At 36.8% G+C, this 25,557-nt stretch overlaps 4 protein-coding genes across 18 annotated transcripts in view; 2 read left to right on the forward strand and 2 right to left on the reverse strand.

Moving 5' to 3' along the window:
• unc79 (UNC-79 domain-containing protein) overlaps positions 1-3,163 on the forward strand; it is a 22,551-nt gene extending 19,388 nt beyond the window's left edge. For all 10 annotated transcript variants that reach the window (XM_089070589.1, XM_089070595.1, XM_089070594.1 and 7 more), the window contains 9 exons: positions 58-152; positions 542-793; positions 903-1,130; positions 1,218-1,379; positions 1,493-1,665; positions 1,783-2,044; positions 2,362-2,502; positions 2,615-2,737; positions 2,818-3,163. In XM_089070589.1, coding sequence (XP_088926715.1) covers positions 58-152; positions 542-793; positions 903-1,130; positions 1,218-1,379; positions 1,493-1,665; positions 1,783-2,044; positions 2,362-2,502; positions 2,615-2,737; positions 2,818-3,006 — 1,625 coding nt within the window. In that variant the 3' untranslated portion in view covers positions 3,007-3,163. The remainder of the gene's footprint in view (positions 1-57; positions 153-541; positions 794-902; positions 1,131-1,217; positions 1,380-1,492; positions 1,666-1,782; positions 2,045-2,361; positions 2,503-2,614; positions 2,738-2,817) is intronic.
• Positions 1,217-8,964, reverse strand: LOC105429743 (uncharacterized). Of its 2 annotated transcripts, XM_011642908.3 has the most exons (10): positions 8,012-8,959; positions 7,018-7,289; positions 6,217-6,752; positions 5,812-6,074; positions 5,241-5,517; positions 4,817-4,948; positions 4,455-4,642; positions 4,150-4,293; positions 3,867-3,991; positions 1,217-3,730 (listed from the first exon to the last, which is right to left on the reverse strand). In XM_011642908.3, exons 1-10 carry the CDS (start codon positions 8,173-8,175, stop codon positions 3,624-3,626), a joined length of 2,208 nt encoding a protein of 735 aa, XP_011641210.2. In that variant the 5' UTR covers positions 8,176-8,959; the 3' UTR covers positions 1,217-3,623. The 2 variants fall into 2 exon arrangements, 1 of the variants encoding a protein (XP_011641210.2); XR_968140.3 differs by lacking the exon at positions 1,217-3,730 and having other exon boundaries at positions 4,465-4,642; positions 8,012-8,964.
• Positions 8,965-10,521: 1,557 nt separating this feature from the next.
• Positions 10,522-25,196, reverse strand: LOC105429774 (uncharacterized). 5 transcript variants are annotated; one of them, XR_016137909.1, is made up of 10 exons: positions 24,715-25,196; positions 23,364-24,571; positions 23,008-23,110; positions 21,774-21,955; positions 21,347-21,687; positions 20,876-21,200; positions 20,505-20,589; positions 20,270-20,399; positions 11,573-11,737; positions 10,522-10,798 (listed from the first exon to the last, which is right to left on the reverse strand). XR_016137909.1 is itself a non-coding variant. In XM_089070600.1 (9 exons), exons 1-9 carry the CDS (start codon positions 24,933-24,935, stop codon positions 11,672-11,674), a joined length of 2,661 nt encoding a protein of 886 aa, XP_088926726.1. In that variant the 5' UTR covers positions 24,936-25,196; the 3' UTR covers positions 10,522-11,671. The 5 variants fall into 5 exon arrangements, 2 of the variants coding, with proteins under 2 accessions (XP_088926726.1, XP_088926728.1); XR_016137908.1 differs by having other exon boundaries at positions 10,522-11,440; XR_016137907.1 differs by having other exon boundaries at positions 10,522-11,461.
• On the forward strand, positions 15,816-20,495 carry LOC105429745 (uncharacterized). The gene is made up of 4 exons (XM_011642909.3): positions 15,816-16,631; positions 18,324-18,581; positions 18,675-18,839; positions 18,956-20,495. Exons 1-4 carry the CDS (start codon positions 16,242-16,244, stop codon positions 19,367-19,369), a joined length of 1,227 nt encoding a protein of 408 aa, XP_011641211.2. The 5' UTR covers positions 15,816-16,241; the 3' UTR covers positions 19,370-20,495.
• Positions 25,197-25,557: the final 361 nt, after the last annotated feature.

Consider the following 25,557-nt stretch of genomic DNA (forward strand, 5'->3'; position numbering starts at 1 on the left):
AAAATTTTAGTTAACAATAATTTCTTGCTTTTGTAATAATATTTTTTCGACTTGCAGAAACGACTAGGTTGCAATTTTTCAAAAGCGTCGCGCAAGCTTTAGTCGATTTCAACGAGTTAAATCCGATCGCTCCCTTGCAATTACTGCTTGAGGTAAGAGAGCAATTTAATTACACACGAAAATTATTAATTAAAGGATTAGTTTCAAAAATTAGATTAATTCAAAATTAATAATTTTCATTAACCTAAAAGGAACTTTCTACCTATATTTATCTCAAATCCTAAGATCTGAATATTTTTAATATATAATATCTAATTTTTATAGAATTGCTTATATAGTATGATTTTTCCGATTTTAGGTAAATTCGAATAAATAATTATGATTATTTGATTAAGATAATATCATAAACAAAAATTTGTTAACTTGTCTAGTTTGTGAAATCAACCCTTCAATTATTTCTGTAACTCATTAAATGTGTTTTTTATATTGTTAAAATGTGTGAAGGAATGAATTACACTTGTTCTGAAAAATTCGATTTCAGACTTTAAACATGAAAAAATCATTGCCACTGGAACGGCTACCAATAATATTATATAACATCGCATGTTACTTGGATTGTTTACCACTGGAAGCAGGATTGGGTCCTGGTGCAGCAACATGGAGTGGATTGCTAACACAATTCGATGGATTATTCCGAAGACTCGTTCTTATGCTTCCTTCTATTGAGGATATCACTCCTCTTTTACGAATTATGATTTCGATATTAAAAGTTCCAGGGATTCAACAATCAAAGGTATGAGACTTTCCCCTCTTTTTGTTTTATTAATTAAATAAAATTATTGTAGCCTTATTAAATTATTTACATTATATTGAATTAATACTACAACTCGATATTCTTTTAGGGAATGTTGGATCCATTTTCTAAAATATTAAGTTACGCTATACAAAACTCAACATTGCAGTATAATTATTTAACAGATCTATGCTACTTGTGCCACAGAGGATTTACTCGTGATCGCGATAAACACTTTTTTGGTAGGACAATTGTATTTGAATTAATTCAGGCCATTAAATTTAAAATTACGATACCAGACTCCAACTTTTTATTACTCCTACAGTTTGTGCTCCAAGTAAATAATTGTTATATTTACAATTATAATTAAAAATTGACATAAATTGATATAAGATAATATAATAACGTATTAATAATAATGCAGGATATCGGAGGATCCTTGCCTAATAGTGTCGTCGCGATGGAAAATAATATTCAAACGGACATGTCGCCGATCTACAACACGAACGCCTCTGAATCTTTAAAGAATCAGTTGTCAGAAGTTCTCGAGTTTTTAACTGACTTTCACACCTTAAGCAAGATCAAGGTAAACGCATTTAATAAAACATGCACGTACATAAAACTCGGTCGTATTAATTAATAAGCAGAATCCTGCAAAATTTACCTTCACCGCTATTTAAAGAACTTCTCTGTCTTCAGAGCTACAACAAAGGTATGCAAGCGGGATTAAACGAGGACACGATAGGCGGGATGTTAAAGTGTGGCCTTGCTCAATATGTAGCTTTAGAAATTACGAGAGGCAACAATAGAGAGAACAGAGCCGTGGCGCGTTACTTGCCGTGGTTATATACCGCACCGTCTATACAGCAAGGGTGATTTTCATCGCGATCCTTCTCTTTTCTAAAATTGCATTTTTCTCGTTATTAGCTTCATCTAAATCTTAATCATGGAAAAACCAATTGAACGTGATTTCTTTCTGAACATTTCAGAGCCCGCGAATACGTCGACTGTATAGGCCACATCAGACTCTTGTCTTGGCTGTTATTGGGATCGCTTACACACATAGCAATGTACACTGGCAACAATAACAGTCATTCACATTCAACGGTACCATTGGCGCAACCGATACCTCAAGAGGTGTCTTGCCACATCGCAGATCACATACAAGTCATCTTCTCTGGATTCCCAGAACAATCGAAGACCTCGGTTCTCCACATGTCATCGCTCTTCCACGCGTTCATTCTTTGCCAAGTATTTATATCTTAGATTGCAATATGTTTGGAATTGTTAACGTTGGAAGTACCAAGTGATCGTTTCTGACTATTCTTATTTTTTTTTCTAATTAATATTTATTTCTAATATCAAAAAAATAAGATTCTAAAATTGACTTTAATATTCGAGCAGGATAAAAAGGGTAATGGATAAATAATTAAAAAATTTCCAAATTTTATCTTTAATATGAGAAGAAATATAGTTACAAAAAATAGAAATGATCAAAAACAATTTCTACTATTAAATAGTATATTCTGCTGAATTTGCATTAACGGAACTTTACGTTGCGGCCTTAGCTTTGGACGATGTACTTGGAAGAGTTGTCGAAGAATAACGCAACGAACAGCGAGAGTCACAATGTCACCATGAATATTTTGTTAGAATTTTGGGGCAAGATAACGCCGTGCATTTTGCAACTCGTTTCCTATTCGAAAGCCGTAAGTCTAGTGTTCTCGATATTGTCTAATTTAAAATTCTACCTACCTTCGAAATTGACACATTTCGAAATGATCTTAAGGCAATGACATAAAAAGGCAATATGACTTTCAGCTATCTGAAATGCTTAATTTGCATTTCCTAAGCTTATTGGAGGCTTTGTTGGAATGTGGATCGATTCTGCTGAGTAAATTATTACCTCTGTGGAATGCCATATTATTTTCTCATCATGTCCAGGTAAGAACAAAGAAATAAAAGAGAACAATCGGAGCAGAAAGATAAAATACCTACAATCGTTGGTCTGTTTCATTTTTCAGTTACCAGGACACTTACACATGCGTCTGCAAAATTGCCGCGATTTCCCACCAAACAGAATGGCAGAGAATTTCGTTTCTAATCGAAGAGAATCGAACGCGATACTTCTACGATGGTTGCACCGTCTACAATTTAAGATGGGCCAAATAGAAATGCAATCCTCTACCGCCACGCAATTCTATTCTATTTAAAGAAGAGAAAGAGGAACTTAAAAATCAGTTTTTAAATTAAATGGTCCTACATTAGCCAAAATATGACGGAAAGAAATAAAAGAAAATTAATTGTTAGAAAAATAGACCTTTAAATTATAATTATTGTAAATAACTTTAATAAATTATATTTAGATTATGATGTTATATGTTATTTTTCATATTATATGTATTGCATGTGAATATTTCTTATTATAGTGAACACATTTATTTTTCGAATCTTTTTCTCAATACATATTATAATTTTATAAATATCCTTTACACTTAATATCTGAATTTAATATCTGAATTAATTTTTATTTCAAATCCCTTTATATTATTTAAAATTATGATAAAAATATAAGACTTCATTGAAAAATAATTTTTATTGGATAGTATTATTTTATCGAATACAAAGAAAATTTGAGTCAATTTTGTTAAATTAATTAAATACAGATACAGTGAATAAACAATTAAAAAAGTGCTTTGAAATTCGATATTAATAGCGTGTTCATGCATTTACAATACATAATTTAAATACTATGTGCATGGTTGTTACTTAATGATCGTAGAAAAATTTCGATTAAGTTAATATTCCAAATTTTACACAATTTTAATGTTTATACCGTTGTTGTTGTTGTTGTTGTCGCTAGTCCTTTTGGTTTAATCATCATTAATGCACGTTTTAAAGTATAATCCCAACCTCTCCATCGGAACCATACAATACCTTTAGCAACAACATAATTTTTATTTGCAGATTGTATGTAAAAATTCAAATCTGATAATTTACGATTTTGTTTAATTTTAATATTTATGACAATTATAATACTAGTAAATTAATTATTTATAAATTATAAACGTACCTTGTCGTGCAGTAAGATCTTGTGGATCATTTAAATAAAGGCCATTTAAGCCACGTCCACAAGATTTCCACCACCAACCACCCTTGAGCATTGAAGCGCAATTCAAGGACGATCTATCATTATCCCTAAATACATAGATATAGATATAATTTAAATCTAACAAGTTCTCATAATAAATAGTTTTGCATGTCATCATGATGATGTAAGAAAGTCTACTTTACTTATTATTATATAATACAAATGTTCTACTTTATCTTTGTTATATAAGACTTGCCGTACTCGCCTGTTATACGTGGAGAACGGGCTGTTGTTCGATCCGTACCAAGGATCATTCAATGAATCCCCGGCGTTTCCTTCGTAACCATCTATCTCCAATTTATAATACTCTCCCTCGGAGTAAATCTTAAAATGTGAATATTGCGCGTACCTAATAAAAACATATTACAATTACGATATAATCGATACATTTCAGATTTATCGCACAATCTACTGCCAGGACGAAAACTGTAAGACTACGTATCCGTTGTTAGTACCCAACTCAACAGTAGAAGAAAACAACGATAATCAATCTACAGTTTAGGCATATACCTTTTGTTACCTTCGAAGTCCTCAAGTTCGACTCTGAGCATGTAATCTTCATTATTTGTTAACATATATATATTTTCATTGCCCAGCCAAAATTCCTTGGCGGGATCTCCAAATCCGTTTTTATAATCTGCCCAATCTCTATTAAAGTTCTCCCTTGGCTCTCCGAAATCATCTCTCCTTTGAATAACCTTTAAACACAAATTCGCTGTACACTTTGAATACTAATCGTTCATATGAGGATATTATTATTAATTATAATGTCCAATTTCACTTATGTATACTTCTTATTCAAATTTTCAATAAATAAGAACATGATAAAATTTAATAACAATTTTATTAATATTTGATATAGACAAACTCACTGTCCAACCACCATCGGCGATTTCTTGTTCGCAGTAGACCTTGAGGAACCAATACGTCGTACCGCGTATTTGTAGATAATATACCCCACTATCTCTCATTCCTCCGTTTAATAAATCCACGCAGGAATAGCCCTGATATTTACAATATGCAAAAAATAATATTAAGAAAAAAATTAAAAATTAGATAGATATAATTATTACTTATTTTCTTTCTCCTTTTTTTTAGAATGAATCTCGCAAAAAGTAATCAAATGAAATCAAATGAAAGTAAAGAGATATATCAAAATATCAAAAACAATAATTTTATAATAAATCTTATTACTGCTTATCACATGCTTTACCGACTTCGAGATAGCTTTTTGAGATGTTTTTTTTAAAAAAGAAGAACCAGTTATGAAAAAGAACGAGTTATTTATTAAAGTACCTTGATGTCCTTATAATTAATTAATACGTCGCTTATGAAAGTTGAATTTGCTAAACTCGGTTTGTTCTTGACACTCGGGAATATCACACCCCGATTTCTGCCACTCGGTCTCGCGGTACTCGAAGATGTTGCGGTCATGGGTGTCGTGGAACTGGTAGGATTGTTCGAGGGTGAAGCAACGGATGATATTGATGTTGTAGTTGACAAGGGTGGTGAGGTGGTTGGTAGCGTAGACGTGGGCATCTCCGTTACAAAATCTTCACTTACGCTCACGTATCTTGATATAAAAAATAACGTTTTGGCATCAACTGTTTCTTCTGTTCACATTATCGAAAGTACTTTCGACGCAATGGAGAAATTCGCCGAATGTTTACGGGGAACAAGTAAATTGTGCAGTCGATCGTCACTTTTAAAATCTACTTTTTTCAAAATCAAAAAGTACAATTACAGAAATACAGGTATAAAAGAAAATTATTCTTATATCGTTACATTATAACAATATATTATAGCCATCGCGTCGCAATCTCCTCGGTGATTATTTTCTAAGATATTTAATGCGAAAAGTTCTTACCTGCTTGGATCATATTCAACGAGCCGATCGATTGTTGGATCCAATAGTAATTCTGCCGGAATCGGGCGTTGCGCTAAAGTGGCCACGTCATCCTCTTGCTTCCTCAAACGGCTTTCGACACCCTCCAGGTTTTCTATAATCTTATTCGTTTTCGATCTCAGATCGGCGTGAATTTCGCTAATCGCTCTCTCCTGCCTCTGCGTTTGAGTGAGTAACTCGTCTGATTTTGGCAGTAGATCATCCACTGAGCTCTTGGTCCCCATCTAATTAACATTATGTTATTCTTGCGTATCATTATCGCTCAAAATCGACTCGTAATAGTTCTGCTTGTTCAATCAATATATATTTGCATTTCCTAGTTAGCCAAATATTTTGACATACATCTTTTTTATATTCGAGACTTACCACTACGTTCCAAACTTGATCCATCTTCTCAGAGACGGTAAGCATCGGATACATTTGCTCGACGAGACGGTCGATTTTACTTTGTTTCGTCGGGGCTTCGGTCGTTGTCAAATTAAGACGATTTTGCCGATTGTTCTCGTTATTTTTCTCGACAATAGCCTCGTGCACGTCGCTGATCATATTGTACACCGCTCCAAGATTATCCGACACCAGATTCATATGGAACTGTAACTTTCGATCCATGCTACCAGTCGCTTGCTTAAGATTCTCGATCTCGAGTGTCATATGGTTCATCACCTCGTTACTCATAGCCTTGGTGATCTCGATGACGCTCATACTGACGGGTTTCTTCTCGCTCGCTTCGGCATTTATATCGTCGTTTTGCAAGAAATTGTTGTCGAGCTGATTCTTAAGATTGACAAGCTTATGATCGATGTCGGAAACTTTCTGATCTAGGGAAATCAATTTTTCGCCGAGGGTCTCCGGACCCGCTTGTTGATCGTTTCTATCGTGATGAATCACGCGTATCAACGGGGCTGTAACATTTCAGTTTAACAGTTGTGTAACCCGGATTTTGATTTTTCGGATTAGTCCTTTCACAAAAAAGTAAAAAAGTATAAGAAATTGAATCTGCTTGAAACGAATTAATTAATTCGAATTATCTCTATCTGTGCGTGCTGCGAGAGTTCGCGTTTCTCAAATATTTTAACGTAATATAGAAAAAATTATTTACGTCGCGTGCAGAAGAGAAAAACTATTAAATCACCAAGTAGCTTTGTAATGTGATGTAGATATACTTACTATCTTCCGTACTACTTCCGCTCTTACTTTCGGTAATCCTCGTTACAGTTTCCGTAGACATAATAGGATACGCATTGAAAAGCTTCAAATCTAGTGTCCTTAGTTTAGTGATGACCGCATCTGTCTTGTCAATGTTATCATTTACGCGTGAATCTAAAGCCTCTACTCTTCTCATTAAATGCTCCACCGCTTTATCTAAATTCTCGATTCGTTGCAATTTTGATTCCAAAGTTGATACTATCACCTCGAAGACATTGAAAAGGTATTGCTCCCTACAACAAACGATATTCATCGTCTTCGTTTAATTGTTATCTCAGATAATTCTCAGAGCCGTTCTGCCAACAAACGCTCTTGAAATAATAAAATAAATTTGAATAATAATTTCCCTCCGATCGCCACTGAATAAATACTTGTTAATAATTTTGTCATAAATTTTTTTTGTTGATAATTTAGCCATTTTCGGCAATAATTTTATTATAATTTCATCAGGGGAGAATTTTATTTTATTAGTAATTTCCTCGTTATTAAACGTTAAATAAAAAAGTCTCTTATATGGCATCGCGAATCGGACATTCGCCACGGCTCTCAATCGTTCCTACTGAAGATACATCGCACTTAATGTCATTAAAGTAAAGCTACGACATCGCGTGATGCACGATTATGAATACATTCGCGAACTAAATGGAAAGTTTCATAAGCGGGGTATCGGCAAGCTTTGGGAGTATGATCGACTGGTTTACGTAACCAGCGTTTAACTTCGGTTCTCCCGTCTATAAGAGATCTGTTATTACGGTTCATTTCGTACCTTAATCCTCCTCACATAAAATGAAAGAGAAGATAATGTTCATTTAAATAAAAAATGAAAAGAGGAGACACCGGGTTGTGACACTGGGACGCAATCTCTCTCTCTCTCTCTCTCTCTCTCTCTCTCTCTCTCTCTCTCTCTCTCTCTCTCCCCTCTCTCTCTCTTTTTTTCTATTTTTCGAATTCTCACCTATTTCGCTGCAAATTGCGAGAAGACGACTGCAACGTCGCGCCGGTACTATTCTGGCTTGGGCTACGCGTGCCACGCTGATCAGCGGATGTTCGAGGTAACCTAGGACTTCCTGCTAAGACAAAGCCCAAAAAGCACGCGATAACGAGCACCGTTTGTTTCATAATTACAATGTCCTGCGAACCTGCGTTTTTAAATAAAAGCCTCGATCGACGCGCAACTACGTTTGAAGACGCAAACGCATAGTTACGTGGACTGGGTGCATATATGTAAGGAAAAACTCATTCGATTCGCAATTAAGTTCGCAATGCGCGCTACTCCGTGTACGCTTTCGACTTTCCTCCCTTCCTGCCTTCCTTCCTTCCTTCCTTCCTTCCGTTTCGTTTATCCACGTCGCATGCGTGATTATACACATTTAACTTCTAGTCCGCACTCACTGTGTGTGTGTGTGTGTGTGTGTGTGTGTGTGTCGCACGAGCACTTTCATTTATCACATAGTGTCGCGCGAACGTTAAATAAAATTCGTGACTGAAATTTATTTATACGACGAACTCTACTCGTCCGCGCATAACTGCAGACGGGAAATCGAACTTGAACACGTGAATCTCTCGAGCTTTCGAAAATCGACGTGGTATTTCTTTCGAAAACGCGCTTCGAGCGCTTCGCGAGCGATTTTTACTTGAAAAATAATACGGGCAAATTAATTATTATCACGCATCGATATGGTTCTTCCTCGCGCAATCACTTGTCTATATCGCGTTCTTAGACTCGGAACGGAAAGACAGTTTCTACACACATCCACCCGTTTCTCAAAAAAAAAAAAAAAAAAAAAAAATAGAAAATTATTAGGATTAAAAAGACACAATGTAAAACACTCTGTATTGTAATGTGAAAAGACGTGCAATTTAGCCGGGAGAAACTTCACTTTGCCAGAAACCGGAGACTTGGGTGGTCGAGTTTGATCGATGTATATATATATATATATATATATATATATATATATATATATTTATATGTATATATATATATATATATATATATATTCGATTGGTGATGGTCGATCCTCCGCGTGAAATTTCGCGTATCTTCTCGTCGTTATCGTGCTTCTTCCTTTTTTTTTTTCCTTTTCTTTTCTCTTCTTGCAGTTACGGTCTCTCGTCTCGTGGACCGAATCCTTCAAAAATAGGCGCGACCTGAGGGACAGCTGACGGTCGGTGAGATTGATTATGATGAGGGAACGTCGGACAAGTGTTTATAGAAAGTCGAGGAGTATAGGCCGCGATTGAAATATTGCGTGTGCCGTAGGATGAGTCAACTCGCGCTGTCGATACGGTAATTAATTAGCGAGGCAATTAGAGCGGATCTCTTTTTCCGTTTCTTCTCCCTTTTCCTTCTTCCCTTCCTTCTCCTTTCCCCCTTTTTCTTTTCTTTTATTACAGCGTGTTGACCGCGGCCGTGGAACCGGTCGATCGGAGCCGTACGGGTATGTACATCACACGATACGGACGGAGCAACACGCTACGGCATGGCACGTCGGTCGCGGATAACCGACGAGAGCACGACGGGCACGCAGTTTTCGGTCAACTGTAAGACTTACTTTCACATTAAAGTGGCCGCGCGTTCGCGCTCGCACGAGCGCGAACGAGCGGGCGAGCGAGCGCTCTCGACAGTCGCGACAGCTTCGCTCGCGAGTACCCTTTCCTCCCCCCGCTACCGCTGCGGGCTCTCGGACTCTCACTACCATTCCTTTTCAACTTGGAGAACCGGCGGTCCTGGTCCCATTCTCCAGTCTCGGTCGAGACCTGTACAGGTGGCGGTGAACGCGGTGAAAGGGTGGGGTGTAAGACCCCCGCGGTACCAAGCCGGAGGGGGAGGGAAAACCTTTCCCCGTGCCCGGCAAGCCGCTGCCGCATATGCCGTGCGCAACGAGTTGCGACCGGGCGCCTTTGCAGAAAACGAAACCGAGAGTGCTCGAACGGTCCCCGGAATGAAAGGGGACCGCATTGCGTCGCGGTCCGGTTATGGATTTTCATTCAGGAAATACACTCACACACGTCTACACACGTACGTGGGACCGCCCGTCTCGAATCTCTTTTTCACGCCGATTATCGTAACCGCTTTGTTCTCAGGACCCTTTAGCGGAGCGAACGCCAACGAGATAGTTCTGTAACGTAGGAGATCGAGAGCCGTGAGGAAACAGCCTTTTGGCTGGCCGGACGGGTTTTTGAGAATTCAACGCTCCGATTGCAGATTTGGATAATCTGTACTTCCTTTCCAACATCACACATCGTTATTATTTCCCGTAGAAATTAAAACTGAAGATTTACCAACCATGAAATCTTTTTCGAAGAAGCCCTCTTTCTTTGGGTCATTGCAATTTTGAGTTATACAATTTCAATATTGCGGATCCAACCGCTTCTAAGTTTCTTTTCTCGTTGTTTTATTTGTACAGTATTTATCAGAGTAAATGTAACAATTAAATAATTCTACAACGTACATAAAAATCAAAAAACGTGATATAGTATATTCTTTATTTGTAGTATATTTTTGAAAATTTGACATCGAATCTATATGTAAAAATGTTGAATTCATTTAAATTTAAGCTTTTCTTAATAATACTTTAATTTCTAATAAAGATTAAAATTGAAGGTCTGCCAACTCGATAAACGAGATTTTCTATTAGAAACGCGCGCCTTCGATCTCACAGTACAACCTGTAATCTCGTATTATACAAGAGACCAATCGTCTCTGAGCTTTCTTCGTCGTGACACATTATTCTCAGAACACCTATGAAGCAGATATCAATGATATCATTCTACAATATACATAGAGATCAATAAGTACGAGAATATTTTCAACTCATGATATATTTTTAAAAATCCAATGGTAAATGCTGGATGTATAAATTAATATATCTACCAATCTGAATAGTTTTTCTTAATAATACTCTAATTTTATTTCCAAAGATTAAAATCGAGGATCTATTAACTTTATAAATGAGATTTTCTGTTAGAAACACCGCATTCTTCCGATCTCATGTAATCTCGTATTATACAAGACCAATCGTCTTTCAGCTTTCTTGATATATTATTCTTAGAACACTTATGAAGCAGATATCCACTTATGAATATCATTCTATGATACATAGAAATCGATAAATACGAGAATATTTTCAACTTATGGTGTATTTTCAGAAATTCAATGCTAAATGCTGGATGTATAAATTAATCTACCATCTGAATAATATTTCGTAATAATACTCCAATTTTATTTCCAATGAAACTTAAGATCAAAGATTTCTCAACTCCAGAGATTAGATTTTCTAGAAATGCCTTCGATCTCAATACAATAGTCTGCAATCTCGTATTATACAAGACACAGTTGTCTCTGAGCTTTCTTCGTCGTGACACGTCGTGGTTCTTAGGACATCTAGCAAATATCAATGCAATTCTGTAATATACGTAGAGATTGAGAAACGAGAATATTTTCGACTTATGATGTATCTTTCATACGCTACATGTAAATGCTAAGCTTATCTGAACGCGTATTCTTGATAATTACCCTATTTTTAATTCCATATTCCATTCTGCTTACTACAAAAATTAAAATTGAAGATTGACTCTATAGATGAGATTTTTCCAAAAATCGCTATTTCCTCGATCAACACATTCCGCAATAATCTCGTATAATATAACAATCATATCTGACCTTCTCCTCGCCATGAATCTGCGAATTATCATAAGATTTCTTTCAATAATATGATAAAATGCATAATAGATGTAAGAAGCCGATTACATTTGCGATTTCAAGTACACACCGTCCTGTTTGCCTATTACATCACTCATAAACTAAATAATAAGTGCGCCGTAGTCTGTGATCTAGATTCACATAGGCATGGCACAGACGATGACTAGCCGCGACTAGTCTGACGCAAATGAAAAATCATGCGGGGGTTGATGAAGAGGGGGAAAACATTTCCATGGCCGACAACAAATAATCCCGCGATCGACAATGCGTATCGAACGTATCGGAATTCCGAAGATCGTGCCGCAAGGTGAAGATAACGAGGGAAAGTGTGAAGGAAACAAAAAGTTAGAGAGAGAGAGAGAGAGGGGCGCCAAAGAGTGAATTACGAAGAGAGAGAGAGAGAGAGAGACAAGGCAGAATCTAGCGGAGGAGACATTCTCCTAAGAACGAAATAAAAAAGAAGAAGGGAAAAGAAAAGAAACGTTAGAAAACCATGAGTGCTAATTGTCTTGACTTGGCGATCGATCCGACCGGTTTGCGGCGACGGCGTTTATTCGCGCCCGGGCGGGCGCGGGATCGTAAGAAGCGGAGGAACGGGCGAGACGCGGGTTCGAGACCGCCGCGGGCAAAGTCTCGTTCGTTTATTACACCGAGGATACTGGAGTAAGGCCGAATCGCGGCGGACTCGCGCCGCCGCGACTTGACTCGGAGAGCGGCGTTTGTATCGCCTTGAAATATCCCGGCCCGCTATGATACAATCTCCGCGATTATTATGTGCCTCTCGATCGTTGGGCAATCGGGATCGATAGAAAAAAACCGGGTCCCTCCCCCCTCCTTCCTACCCCCCTCGTTGTCCCCCCCCCCCCCCCTCCTCCCGGGAGGGATCCGCTCGCGTCCGGACAGGACATGTCGCACCTCCTCAACGCACCGCGAACGTGTCAACGGCCCCGCGGATTGAGACAGACGAGAAAAGACGGAGGATCGTCCTGCAATCGAAATCAAATCAGGAACAACGTCGTCGTCGGCGTCGCGTGCGAGATAAACAGTCGAGCGGACTGTGAGGTAACGGCGCTGGGAAACGAGTAAATTATAGGGATCGCGAACCCGCCATTCTTTTTCCTTTTTTTTTTTTTTTCCAATGGCGCTATTTACACGAACAATGAACGGCGAACAAGCGCTACAAGTTAACGCTGAGAAATTAATGAGATAACTGATGCAAGATTAAATTAAGGATACATATGTATATAAAGATGATATTAAGCCTTTTTTCTGCAAGCGGGTTATGTTCTTCTTGCATTTAAAATGAAACAGACGAGTGTATTACAGTGAGAATTATCATTCTGATACGGTGCGGATGGATTGAGATTTAAATATTCGCAAATAATTTTATAAAATAATAAAAAAGGAAATATAATATTATAAAAGTTTAGTCGCAATAAATGGATATTAACATTATTTATTTTTCATTTATGTAACTATTAAAGTAGTAGTTGTGAAATTTCAGAATAACTATAATATTTAATTATACAGACTTCATGTAATGGGTTACAACGTTATACTTTTTCGGTTTAAATATTTTTCTGAAATCAATCATAATCAGGTACACTATGACATTTTTTTATGTTAATAATATGTCTTTTTACTAATAAATGTATTTTATATTATTATTTTCTTCCTCTATTTTATCATACATAGATGATTAATATTGCTATATTTTTTTCTTAAAATTTTCTTGTTACTTTATAATATATACTTTAATAAATCAAGATGCTATTTCTTCAGTTGTTAATACTTTTCTTCGGTTATAAATTTAAATAGAATATTGCTGCAAATTCATCAAATGACATCAACTGCGTTCGTAAGAAGCTAATGTTCTGTCAGCTGAGCCTGCTGTCATAATATGACGACAGATTGCCAGCGGAAAATGAGCAGAATCTGCTGTTTTGAAATCTTACTTATAAATGAAATTTATCATTAAATGATTGCCAGCAGAAATTTCACTGGCAAAATGTCAGCAGAAATATAACAGGATCTATTAATAAAGTACGATGGTGCATTTACTGAAGCAGATTTACAAGAAACCGAACAGAAGCTGCCATTTTGTAATCATTTAAATAAAATGTATCATTCGAATGATTGCAAAATAGCGTTTCGGCTAAATTTCATTCGATTTCTATAAATCTGTTTCAGTAAACGTGTCATCGTATTCCATTAATAAATTCTGTTACATTTCTGTTGGCATTTTATCGAGGAAGTTTTCAGCGGACATTTTACAAAATCTGCTCTCGACAGATTTGACTATCCGGAATAATGAAATGTCATAGAGAAAAAAGAAAATTACGAAAATTATAAGGTGGCTCAGCTGCGAGAAACAAACGAACAGGAATATTCTCACGACGAATGACCTCGCACCTGTTGAAAAAAAAAAAAGAAAATGATCGTGCGGGACAGGGCCACCGTCTCGTTGGTAACGACACGTTCCCAGTAAGGCCCAGTAAGACTGGTCTTTCAACAAGCGGCTTTTCCACAATTGTCCTGCCAACTTCTCGCTGATGCCGTGGAGACTTTTCGGATGCTTCCGCGAGGCGGATAATTTTCTTCTTTCCTCCTTTTTTTTTTTTTGTTCTGCCGGATTCCTCTATCTAAATAGCGATTACATCACACTTTCGAAAACGAAAGTGCAACGTATGAAAGTCACGATTACGCAAGCAGCTAATACAAGTTGGTAGGTCCGTAAATTGTATAGGGTCGCCGTGTACGAGATCGCGCTGCCGCACTGAAACGTAAAGATCTTTGCCAACTCTGTTGGATAAGGTACCGATTGTTCCTCCGATTGACCGATTTCCAATCGTCTGTGGAAACGCGTGCGCGCGCGCGCGCGCGCGCGCCAATCACCGCTTCCGCTTAATTTTGACAAAACCCGACGTCCTCCGCAAGTTTGCAACTTTCTGTTTTTATTTAAATCAAGGATTTCTTTCTTGAGGATTTCTCCTCTTATCTTACAGGTGCACGATCGCGCCTCGCGTTTTTATTCGGCCGGAGTAGGCCGAGCGAATCGAATTGTTCACAGGACCATTAAGGACTATATACGTGATCTGTGCCGACAATTAAGATTTTGGGAGCAATTCGCATTCGTGTGTGTGTGTGTGTGTGTGTGTGTGTGTGTGTGTGTATGTGTGTAAATGAGTAAATTATATGTATAATAAAGCTATATACATATATTCACACGTAAAGATTTTACATACAAGTATCGCACTTTAATCGATGTACTTGAAACTGACAAAGATCATAAGACAAAGATAATAAAAACACAGTTTTTATAATCTTGTATGATTCAGAGGAGGAGAGTGTTTTTATTTAAAAAATTATTCTCCAATTGACTGTGCCAAGGTCGTGTAAAAATTACCGTCATATTATAAAGTGATATGACAATTCTTTTTTTTTTAAACGCTTACGTTTCTTTATCATCTTTAAAAACAATACTGTGGTATTCGTACCGAAGGATAATTAGTATAATAATTTATGCTGTTACTTTTTGAAAGGTATGAAACATCTTGTAGAATGTTCATTTCTCAAGGTGTTAATGCGTCTATGCACAGATCAACACGGATGAATCGGTCGGTGCGAGGAAAAACAAATAGCTGCTTTTATAAAAGCGTGTAATTGTACATCACAAGTCGAATGTATATACTTGAAAGGCAGTATATAGTAGACTCAAGTAGACTCAAGTAGGCACTATCGTAGGAAATACCGTTTCTCAACTGGAAACGGGCGAAGGCACTTTAATTGGAGAAATGGTGGTCAGTATCTCTCGCCACGCCTCACACTCCTCTCTTTTCCTTCCTTTCTCTCTTGCGCGTTTCGTGTAAAAATAACCGACAGATAAGCGACACGACTGTACTGAGCGCCTTTCGTTCTAGGTAAACGTTAAAGGTGAACAACCTCTTTAATAGGTAAAGAATGTCAAGAATATATATATATATATAAAACTTATAATTTATAATACATCACCGCCGTTCTATATTTTACTTCAGATAAACCCCGAGAGAGGTGGAGAGAAAGAAAGAAAAAAAAAGAGGGGGAGGAGGAAGGAAGAGGAAGAGAGAATTGTGGAAGATGTGCACGGGAAGATGTGCAGAACTTTTTTTTCGATGAGTTAGATCTCGAGAGTAATCATGCGTATGCATTTCGTAATGATGATGATAGTTCGCCTATAGCGATTTATAAACCAGAAACGCGATAACGAAAGCGATATAATATAAGCGATGCTTTTCGACGTTCGTCCCAGTAAACACTTCCTTATCGTCGAGGAGCAGCGGCAAGCCGTCGCGTTTACCGCAGAACCACCACGTACGATTTCGCTCACGACGAGCGATACTTGTTAATACATTAGATCACGCAAGATTATTGCCGACCCGTCCGTCGTAAGGAACGGACTAAAGATCCGCGCGAGATAAAAAGGTATTAACAGGAAGAAAGAAAGATGGGAGACCCGGGCGAGAGAACCGTGTCGGACGAGCGACTGAACGCCTATTTGCGTACATACGTAAAAACCATCGGGCTGACAGATCCGAAATTTCGCGTGATCGAGGCGACGAATAAGGGCGACAATTACGTCAGTCTCGTCTATCGCGTCACGATCGAGGGCACCGAGAACCAAGGCGAGGCCAAGAAAATCGACCTGATCCTAAAGACGACGCGGACTTATTCCGACGAGGTGCTGACCAACAGCAGCGTCACGAGGATGTTCCAGCGCGAGATGTTCTTCTATCAGGAGATCCTGCCGATCTTCGAAAGGACGATGAGGGAACACGGCGAGGTCTTGGAGCGCTTTCCCGCCCTGTGCGACGCTTACGACGAGTCCGGAAAGGAGGTAATCCCTGCGGTTCGCCGAATCGCGATCGATGCCGATGAAGCAATAAACGTACGCGTACGCGGGGCCATGTAATCGCGTATGTAAAATACGTCCGTACGTTGCCTTTACATAATCTCGTTTCTCGCCGCGCGAATATAGCGCGGCCGCCGTAATGAGGCCGCGAGAGAGATGAAAATCGACAGATAATCCGGCCTCTCTAAGGAAGTGAGGAATTTATTCGAATTATTCGCGTGCAATTCGAGGAACGATATCGCTTCGAATGCACGCTTCGAAGTTCCGAACGTCGATTTATTTGTTTCTTCTTTTTCCTCTTTTCTTTTTTCTTTTTTTTTTTGTCCATTTCGTTCGAAGCCGTTCGTTCGGACCGCCCACCCTTCGCACGTCCCGAGGACAATACCGTCTCACCTCTGCGTTGGCTAAATTGGCCCGACGAGATTTATAAACGTGTAAATAAAATGCGGGCATCATGTCGCGAAGTGAAATGTCGATTTATAATGACACACGCGCGAGTGCGCGCGCGCGCGCGCGCACGCGCGTGCATAATAAACTGGTTTAAAGATTATCAAGTGAGACATAAGGTCCGGTTAACCTTTGCATTACGCAATATTTTCACTAATGGCCAATCTGCGTTCGAGCATTAACGCAAGAGATTTCCTCTCTATCGCGGCTTTGTTCCCAAAATTTGCAAAATTATCAGTTTTGAAAATTTAATCAAACGTTCTCTCGGCGGAACGCAAGCTCTCTCTCTCCCCAAGAGAACGCGCGTACTCGATCGATTTAAGGCTTTCGAAATCGAGATTTCCAAACTGACAAATTTCCAAAATTGCCATAATTTTGCAAACCGGAGAATGGAAGTGCGGCAGAGCACGAGGGAGGGGGGAGGGCAAAATTTGGGAATCAAATGTGCTGATTCGAAAGCTGCATCGTATTCGAGGTTTACATAAGGTAACGGCCAGTAATCCACAATCACTGCTATACCTTCCGCAATTTTTGAAATCTTTTCCCCGCTCCGTTTAGTAGTAAAGGTAGATATAATCAGTGCTAATCACGCGGTAGAGGTTCATAGAGAGCAGAGTGTCCGATAATTAGACGGCTCGCGAAAGTACACTGTGTACTCGTCTTCAAAGGCTCGATTCTTGTTTAGTACGTAACATCGCGCATACGTAATATCTCTGACATTTTGACGAAGAAAGAATTTCTGCGCGTGCGGGACGAGAAAAAAAAAATTAAGCTAACGTAATTACCTCCTAATAAGAGATACATTCTTATCTTATCTTGCACAATATGTACATACACCGTAATATTTTAGATAGCTTAGTAATAATTATTTTTCCCGCGATAACGCCTTATCAGACGAGAAAAGCGACTCCCGCACAAATCACCCCGCGATTTACTTTTTTACGACGAAGAGTTTCGTATTTATATTACATTTATGCATTTATGCGCATGCATGTATGCATGCATGCATGCATAAGGAGGAAACTCTTATTCAACCGCGAATAACCGACTCGTAAGATGACATGATTTGACAACATTAAGATTATCGTCCTCTGTTTATCTCGCAACGTGATAAGCTTTCAAGTGTGTCTCTCGTACAGTATGATTTATGTAAGATTAGATTTGTATTTTTTCTAAAGATTACACTAAAGCGATGAGACGCGTGCACGAACGGATAATAATTTCTCATAGATGCTGATGTTAGAGAATTTGGCGCCCCAAGGTTTCGTGATGGCCAAGTCAAAAATCATGGATTATCCACATGCCAGCCTGGCGTTGAGATGTCTAGGTGAATTTCACGCGTGCAGCTTCATTACGCGTTCCGCGGATCCGACGAGCTTCGAAAAATTAAGGCGGATGAAGGAACACGTATTTCTTAAAGAAACAAATACAAATGAAATTTCCAATGCTGTTACAAGCATACGTCACATCGTCGTAAACGTAATAAAGGTACTTTGTATTTTTGTATTTCATTATTTTTAAAAGTACGCCATCGAATTTAAAAAAATTTTTCTTTTTTTTTTTTTTTTATTATACGCATAGGCTTTGGCAATCGAAGACAAGCATTATTCTGAACGATATCAACGATTTGCAGAGAATATGAGAGAGAACATGATAGATTCAGTCGATGGAAGTGCTGCTGAACCATACGCCGTTGTAAATCACGGTGATGCTTGGACTAACAATATGCTCTTCAAATACGACAAAGTATGTATCGTTAGATATTTTGTCAATGAGATGATCATAGATATTCTAAAACTTGCGTTAAATTAACATGCGTACGTATACATTCATATATGCATAACTTGTCTGTTCCGTTTCAGGAAAATAATCCATGCGACTTGCGTTTTATAGATCTTCAATTATGTCGTTACGCATCTCCCGTTTTAGATATACTTTATATACTCTTTTGCTGCTGCACACAAGAAATGAGAAGTAAATATTATGATCAGCTGATACACGAATATTACGAAACCCTATCCAAGTGCCTCGAAAGAGCCGGTTACGATCCTAACGTTCTCTTTCCTCACGAAGCGTTATCCGAACATTTTACCAGATTCGGCAAATATGCAGCGGGAATGGCTACTTATACCTTGCATATATTTACCAGTGATGGCGTAGAAATAAAAAATACGTACGAAAAAAAAATGCTCGAAGACAGATTACAAAATGATAGTCGTTACAGAAATATGTTAATAGGTACTTTCAAAGATCTTGTCGATAAAAATTATATATGAATACTTTCACGATATTGATATCGTGAATACGAACAAAAAGTACAATCTTGAAGTTGGAAATAAAATGCTATATTAAACTTAGAAATCAATCCAATCATGTGAGTACAAATATAAGCTTGCTTAAATTAAAAAAATTTCATTAGTGATAATACGTTTGCGTGGACGTCACAAGAATGTTTGCGCATTTGTTTTTTTTTGTTTTTTTGTTTTTGTTTTGTTGTTTTTAATAATCTTATTTGTTGCGAGTCTTGATCAAAATATCAAAATATCAAAATATTGAAACATACAGATATCTATACAGATATCCTTTGTATTATATAGATATTGCTGATATAAATATAGATAAATATTTTTATAGATGTGCGAGATTAGATATCGCAGATTTTTAATAAAGAACTTAAAAAATCACAAGCTTTATGAATAATGTTTGCGTAATGAAATTTTTGCAAAAAAAGTTGATTTTTTTATATATTTACTAAAGAAACTATTAAAGAGATAACACGCAACTTTTTTTTACATTATAATACACAAAAATTACGAATTAAAATAAAATTTATATTCATAGAATCGTGATATCTACATGTCTTTTTACTATTTGAACTTTTTAAAGTTCAAACTTTGTTAGAGCGCTTTCTCCTAAAAAATTTTGCTTAGAGAAAAAGCAGAAATTTTATAAGAGATATATTTTAAAATGAAATATACAATTTCAAATATACAAAATAAAGGCAATCTACATTAGTAATAAAAGGAATACTAATTAATTGATGATGTATCTTGGTTCTTAATAATAAGGTCGCCTCGGATTATTCTGAAAAAAAAAAAAAAAAAAACGTAATAATTGGAACAGATCTTTAAATATCTGCAAGTTGACGTTTTTTTTTATCTTATTATAATACTTACTAATGGATTAGGCCTAAATCTATAAGCAAGCATCATTCGTTTTCTATATGCGTCAAATTCATCATCATCTCTAGATACTCCGTCTGGTCTTTCAGAACCTAAACCTGCACTATCGAGTCTATTTGTTGCTCTAGAAATATTTATCAATTAAAAGATTAAAAATATTTAATATGTTTGGTGCACCGGAAACAACATTAAAGTAATATATAATACTGTTATATAAAAATAGTATTACTTATTGATTGGTTCAATACGACCGCTACCCTCACTACCCAGCCCTTGTCCTTCGCTCCATCCAAGCTTTTGTAACATCTGAAATCCTGTAAAGTAAAGAAACATTATAAGATTGTCTAATTTAAATAATTTCCAATAAAACAATAAAAATGACTTTAATTTTGTCAATATTTGACTGAAAATATTCAATTTAAAGATTTTACCGCTACTCCTTAATCAAAATAAAAAGTTTATTTTTAAAATTATTTGAAACATTTAATAATATAAAAATAATATATTAACAATATTTAATTCACGAATGTCACATTTTGCATAATTATTGTTAGGTAAGTAGGTAAGAGAGAAAATAGTTTTTATTTTTATTAAACATACCTATGTTATCTTCCTTTAACTTATATTCTTTATAGTCACTCAAATCGGGTTCTTTCCCCTGCTTTACGGCATTATATTGCTCCATAAATTTTTTCAACTCATCCGGTGGCAGAAAATCGCCAATATGATGTTTGCCTTCTGCCTGCGCAGTTAACTCCTCGGCCCACATCTGTGTTGCCTCCATTTCTGCAGATCTGAGTTTGTGTTCCCAAGTTCCACCTTCCGTCTCTTCATCGCTGTCGTATTCATATTTATGTTTCCCTTGTGCTTCCAAACGTTTCACTTCTTCTCTTTTCCTTAAGAGATTTTGATATAAGAGATTTATCTGAAACAGATATTTTAATTTTTCATAATATATCAAATGGCAACTGACCCTTAAAATTTATTAGAAAAATAGAGAGAGTGAACTTTAATATATATATATATATATATCTGTATAGCTTTTACAATTAATTTTGCAAGATAATCTACCTTATAATGATCCTCTGCCTTTTTCCATTGTTCTTCACTTAAATCCAACGTACCAAAAGTCTGTCTCGCATAATGAATAAGCGCAGGATCATTCCGTGAAATCTTGGTAAGCATTGGATTCTTTGATTTAGTCTGTTGTCTTTTTGTTGGAGAAGGTATTATGACTGCAGGTTGCCCAATTTGTCCCGGTATGGCTATACCAGGTTGAGGAAGCATAGTACCTGATCTGTTATTAGCAGAAGATACATTTGTTTCTGTAACGAGAATCTTATTGTCTGGATCACCCCAGCGACTACGTTTTCTTCTTCTCCGTTCTTCCTTGTTATCATCCTTTGACTGATCTGTTAAACAAAGGCGCATATAAAACATGTATATTGATAAAACTGTTATTAAATAGCATTGGAATCGTATATATGATTATATTCACCGTGTGGAGTTGTTTGAGATTTCTGAGATTTATCCGCTTCATCATTGTCACTAAGAGCTTCCTCAGGACAGTAAAGTTCCGCACCACTATTCTTCTTATCCTTGTCTGGCTTCTCCGCACGTAATTTTGATACCAATCCCCTGTACTGCAGATACGCTGCACTTTGCTTTTGATGTAGAAACCTTGATTAAAATGATACTTAAAACGCTGTCTAGTAATATGTATTCCTATAGATACAATACTTTTATAGAAAAAGTGTAATGTTAATACAGACGTAAAGTGAAAAATAGCAGAATAAAATTGAAAATTTTGCTTGGATTCTGGAGGAAACTGAGCGTATTGATATTGCATGGTATTCATATGTTTGCCGTTTCAAAATACATAATATATAAATATCAAAAACAAGAAACAAGTACAAGTTTTAAAAAATATACGTAATTATGCTTCAAAAGATGTGATTGTGACTTCAGAAATATACAATAAAATGCTGTAATGTTTTTTTTTGTTTTTGATCTCAATTAAAAATAACATCACGTAAAATTAAAATCTTAAAACATAGAATATAAAAACTATAGTTAAAATTATAGTTAAATTATAGTTAAAATAAAGGATTTTACAAAAAATGTTTACAATATAAAAATTTAATTTAAAAATAATTGCACGTTTTGTCTCGAAATTTTTCGCGGATCATATCTTTTGTAACATTTTTATAGTTTCATACAAATGTCTTTTGAAAAATATATAAAAAATATTATTTTAATAAAAATAGAACATTAAATAAATCTATAAAAAAACAATTTTCCATGCTAATGGGGATATGTGTCAAACATATATACGTTATTGTAATTACAAGAAAAGATGTCAAAAATATGAGTATGCATACATCATCATTAATAACTTTAGCAAAGCTAAAAATAGTTTGTTTTATAAATATATAAGAAACATGTAGACAAATTTCTATGATCGACAAATCTCTTTGCAATCGATATTTCGAAATGCAAGCACATATTTACAACAATTCACATTAAGCAAACACCGAACGAAATTGTACATTCAATTTTTTTTATATTACTAAGATATCAAGAATTATATGATGAAAGATTTGTACAATGTCCTATAATATAAAATAAAATATTATCGTCCTAAATATATATTATAAAAGTATTAATTATATTATAAACGAGGAGCGGGGAAATGGAAATACAAAACGAGGACCAGTGAGGACAGTAGTTACCATAATTTAGGATCTTGGGCATTCTTCTCTCGTACTTCTTGTTCAATCTCATCCCCACAGTCAGCTACGATTCGTGCCAGCTGCTCAGCCTCTACTAAACACACTTAGAATCCTTTGTCAGACACTTTGTATAATAATGTCCTAAATATGTATATACATATACACATATGTATATACATACATTTTACTAGTACAAAAATAATTGTACATGTTCATCATGTAATTTTTAATACTGTATCTTACAGCAAAATATTCCACATTTAAATTATGCAATAAATGAAACAAAGTGTCTTATAAGTAATATTATGCAACTATGTGACACAAAAGAAGTGCATTTCTTAACTGTGATATTGTACCTTGTTGTTCGGAACTTTGCAGATTGGCCGGCGGTCTCACGGGCGGTGGTATTTGTACATTAGGAGGGCCCACCGAAATGGGTACCTGATTAGAAAGAGCATAGCCGCTGGATATTAGACCGCGCGATGGTGCTGCATTAGGAATGACATTGGGAGGCGGGATGTTTGGCGGTGGTATATTCAAGTTTGGTGGTGGAACCGAATTGATTGTTGACGGGACGGTATGCACTGGCGGAGGCGCCGACATTATCATGGATGTTATCACATTTGGAGGTGGAACATTGGCTACGTTTGGTACCGTTACCACGATGGCTTGCGAGCCCGTAATAGGCATCATGGTCGGTGGCATTTGTGTCATTGGTGGCAAGATATTCGGTGGTGGTATATTAGGTGGAGGAATATTTGGAGGTTGTAAACTGGCATTGCACGCTGGTGGTGGTACACTGCACTGTTGAGAATTCTGTATAATATGCTGTTGTGCATTTGATGGCGAAGGTAGATTAGGTATCGGTATAGGTTGAGATATTTGCATGTTTGGCGGTGGAACATTGGTGTTGGGTGGAATGCTCTGGAGTGGAAGAGGAGGTGGAGGACGTATGATATGCGGCGGTGCAATTTGCATTCTCACGTTGTTAGAATGCTCATTTATGTTAGTGTAATTATCGCTAAAATTTTTCGACACTGCTGGCATCCTTGGTATATGCGCAGATGGAACATTTGGGGTCAAGTTCCTTATATTTGGTGGTGGTATATTCGTTATTTGCATCTGCACCGGCTGGGACATGAGGGACGGGATGGAAGAGACATGGTTATTGTTTTGAATTGGAAACTGCTGATTAAACTGTGCACGCTGCCCATTCTGTGATTGACCATAGCTATGCCGTGTCTCTGGACTAGGCGGCGATCTTCGCCTAGTAGGGGATGGACTCGACGACGAACTGCGCTTCCTATCTAAACTTCTTCCCCATCGCGTATCGTTTCTCCTACGATCGCGTCTACTATCCCAATCTCTACTCCTGTCGCTACTGCGCTTCCTTTCTCTGTCTCTTTCTCTAACACTTTCATAACTTCTCTCGTCCTTCCTTTTATCTTCCTTATCCTGTTCTTGCTTACCAGAACTTGTCGTCTTATTCGTTATCTTTTTAAATCTATCCAGGAAAGTACCATCATTGGCAAATACATTCATAGTAGGCTTCTCATCATCTTCCCTGTACATATAAATGAATTTCATTTTTGATGGCTTCAAGTGATTGAAGCAATTATTACAAATGTATAAATTACGGTATAAATCTCTAGGAAATCAAGATGATACTGACATAACATGACAGAAAAAAAGATTTATTTAACTTACTTGGGACCAGCGCTCTTGCTGGGTGTTGGAGTCGAGGCTGATGAGCTTGACTTTTTCATGCACTCCACAGCTTCCTTTGCTTTTTGTTCTTGCATCTTCGCTTGAATCTCCATTTTTTTTTGTTGGATGATTTGTTCTTGCTTTGACATTTGCGCGAAGCGCTCATTTCGCGAAGTTTTTGACACAAATGGATCGGATCCCTTCACACCGCGATACGCCATTTTTGTCAACGGTGTGTCCTCTTTCTCTCTCTCTCTCTCTTTCTCTCTCTCTCTTTCTTTGTCTCTTTCTTATAAGCAGTTTTAAAATTTTGGACGGATGACGGAAGATATCTACGTATCCCAAATTATTTCTCAATCTCACAATTGTGTGTCAACTAAAAAGATTTATGCTCAGCTATAGAAGTTTCATATTCGACAAAGTCGGTTTTACATATCATTACGTCCATAACGTTTGCCAACTGAAGTTAAATCGAGGCGGTTACCCATCAAAGTAGTGATTTCTGGACATCCATTGCCAATTGTTGACAATTGTAGCCTTTTTTGAGGTCAGCCAATTAAAGCGCGCGCATCAAGAAATGCGCCAATCAAACATCGGATTTTCAGATAGAAATTGGCACTTTTGACACGTGATTGGTCGATTTTCTATTTTCAGATGAATCGATTCGAGCCACAATATAATAATGGCGTTTTCAATTGCAATAAATGTGAGTAGATGTTAATCACTCCACAAGCGATTAATAAATGTCAATTTCTTTTAGGTTATTGAAGTTATGATTAAACTGATTATAATCATATTTAAAAAATAAATATGCACATTTATTTTCTCTAAAAATAATAATAT

This window comes from Pogonomyrmex barbatus, unplaced genomic scaffold (genome assembly GCF_055798465.1).
Source record: "Pogonomyrmex barbatus isolate J1 unplaced genomic scaffold, ASM5579846v1 scaffold10, whole genome shotgun sequence".
In the NCBI taxonomy this organism is placed as follows: domain Eukaryota; kingdom Metazoa; phylum Arthropoda; class Insecta; order Hymenoptera; family Formicidae; genus Pogonomyrmex; species Pogonomyrmex barbatus.

Coding starts and splice junctions, on each gene's coding strand:
- LOC105429743 (XM_011642908.3), bottom strand. CDS start 8,175: ATGAAACAAACGGTGCTCGTTATCGCGTGCTTTTTGGGCTTTGTCTTA. Junction 6,075..6,216: donor ATCAAGTTTGGAACGTAGTG/GTAAGTCTCGAA, acceptor AATGTTAATTAG/ATGGGGACCAAGAGCTCAGT. Junction 4,949..5,240: donor TTAATTATAAGGACATCAAG/GTACTTTAATAA, acceptor TGTAAATATCAG/GGCTATTCCTGCGTGGATTT.
- LOC105429745 (XM_011642909.3), top strand. CDS start 16,242: ATGGGAGACCCGGGCGAGAGAACCGTGTCGGACGAGCGACTGAACGCC. Junction 16,632..18,323: donor ACGACGAGTCCGGAAAGGAG/GTAATCCCTGCG, acceptor AATTTCTCATAG/ATGCTGATGTTAGAGAATTT. Junction 18,840..18,955: donor TGCTCTTCAAATACGACAAA/GTATGTATCGTT, acceptor GTTCCGTTTCAG/GAAAATAATCCATGCGACTT.
- LOC105429774 (XM_089070600.1), bottom strand. CDS start 24,935: ATGGCGTATCGCGGTGTGAAGGGATCCGATCCATTTGTGTCAAAAACT. Junction 21,956..23,007: donor GCCCAAGATCCTAAATTATG/GTAACTACTGTC, acceptor ATTTTAATCAAG/GTTTCTACATCAAAAGCAAA. Junction 21,201..21,346: donor AGGCAGAGGATCATTATAAG/GTAGATTATCTT, acceptor TATCTGTTTCAG/ATAAATCTCTTATATCAAAA.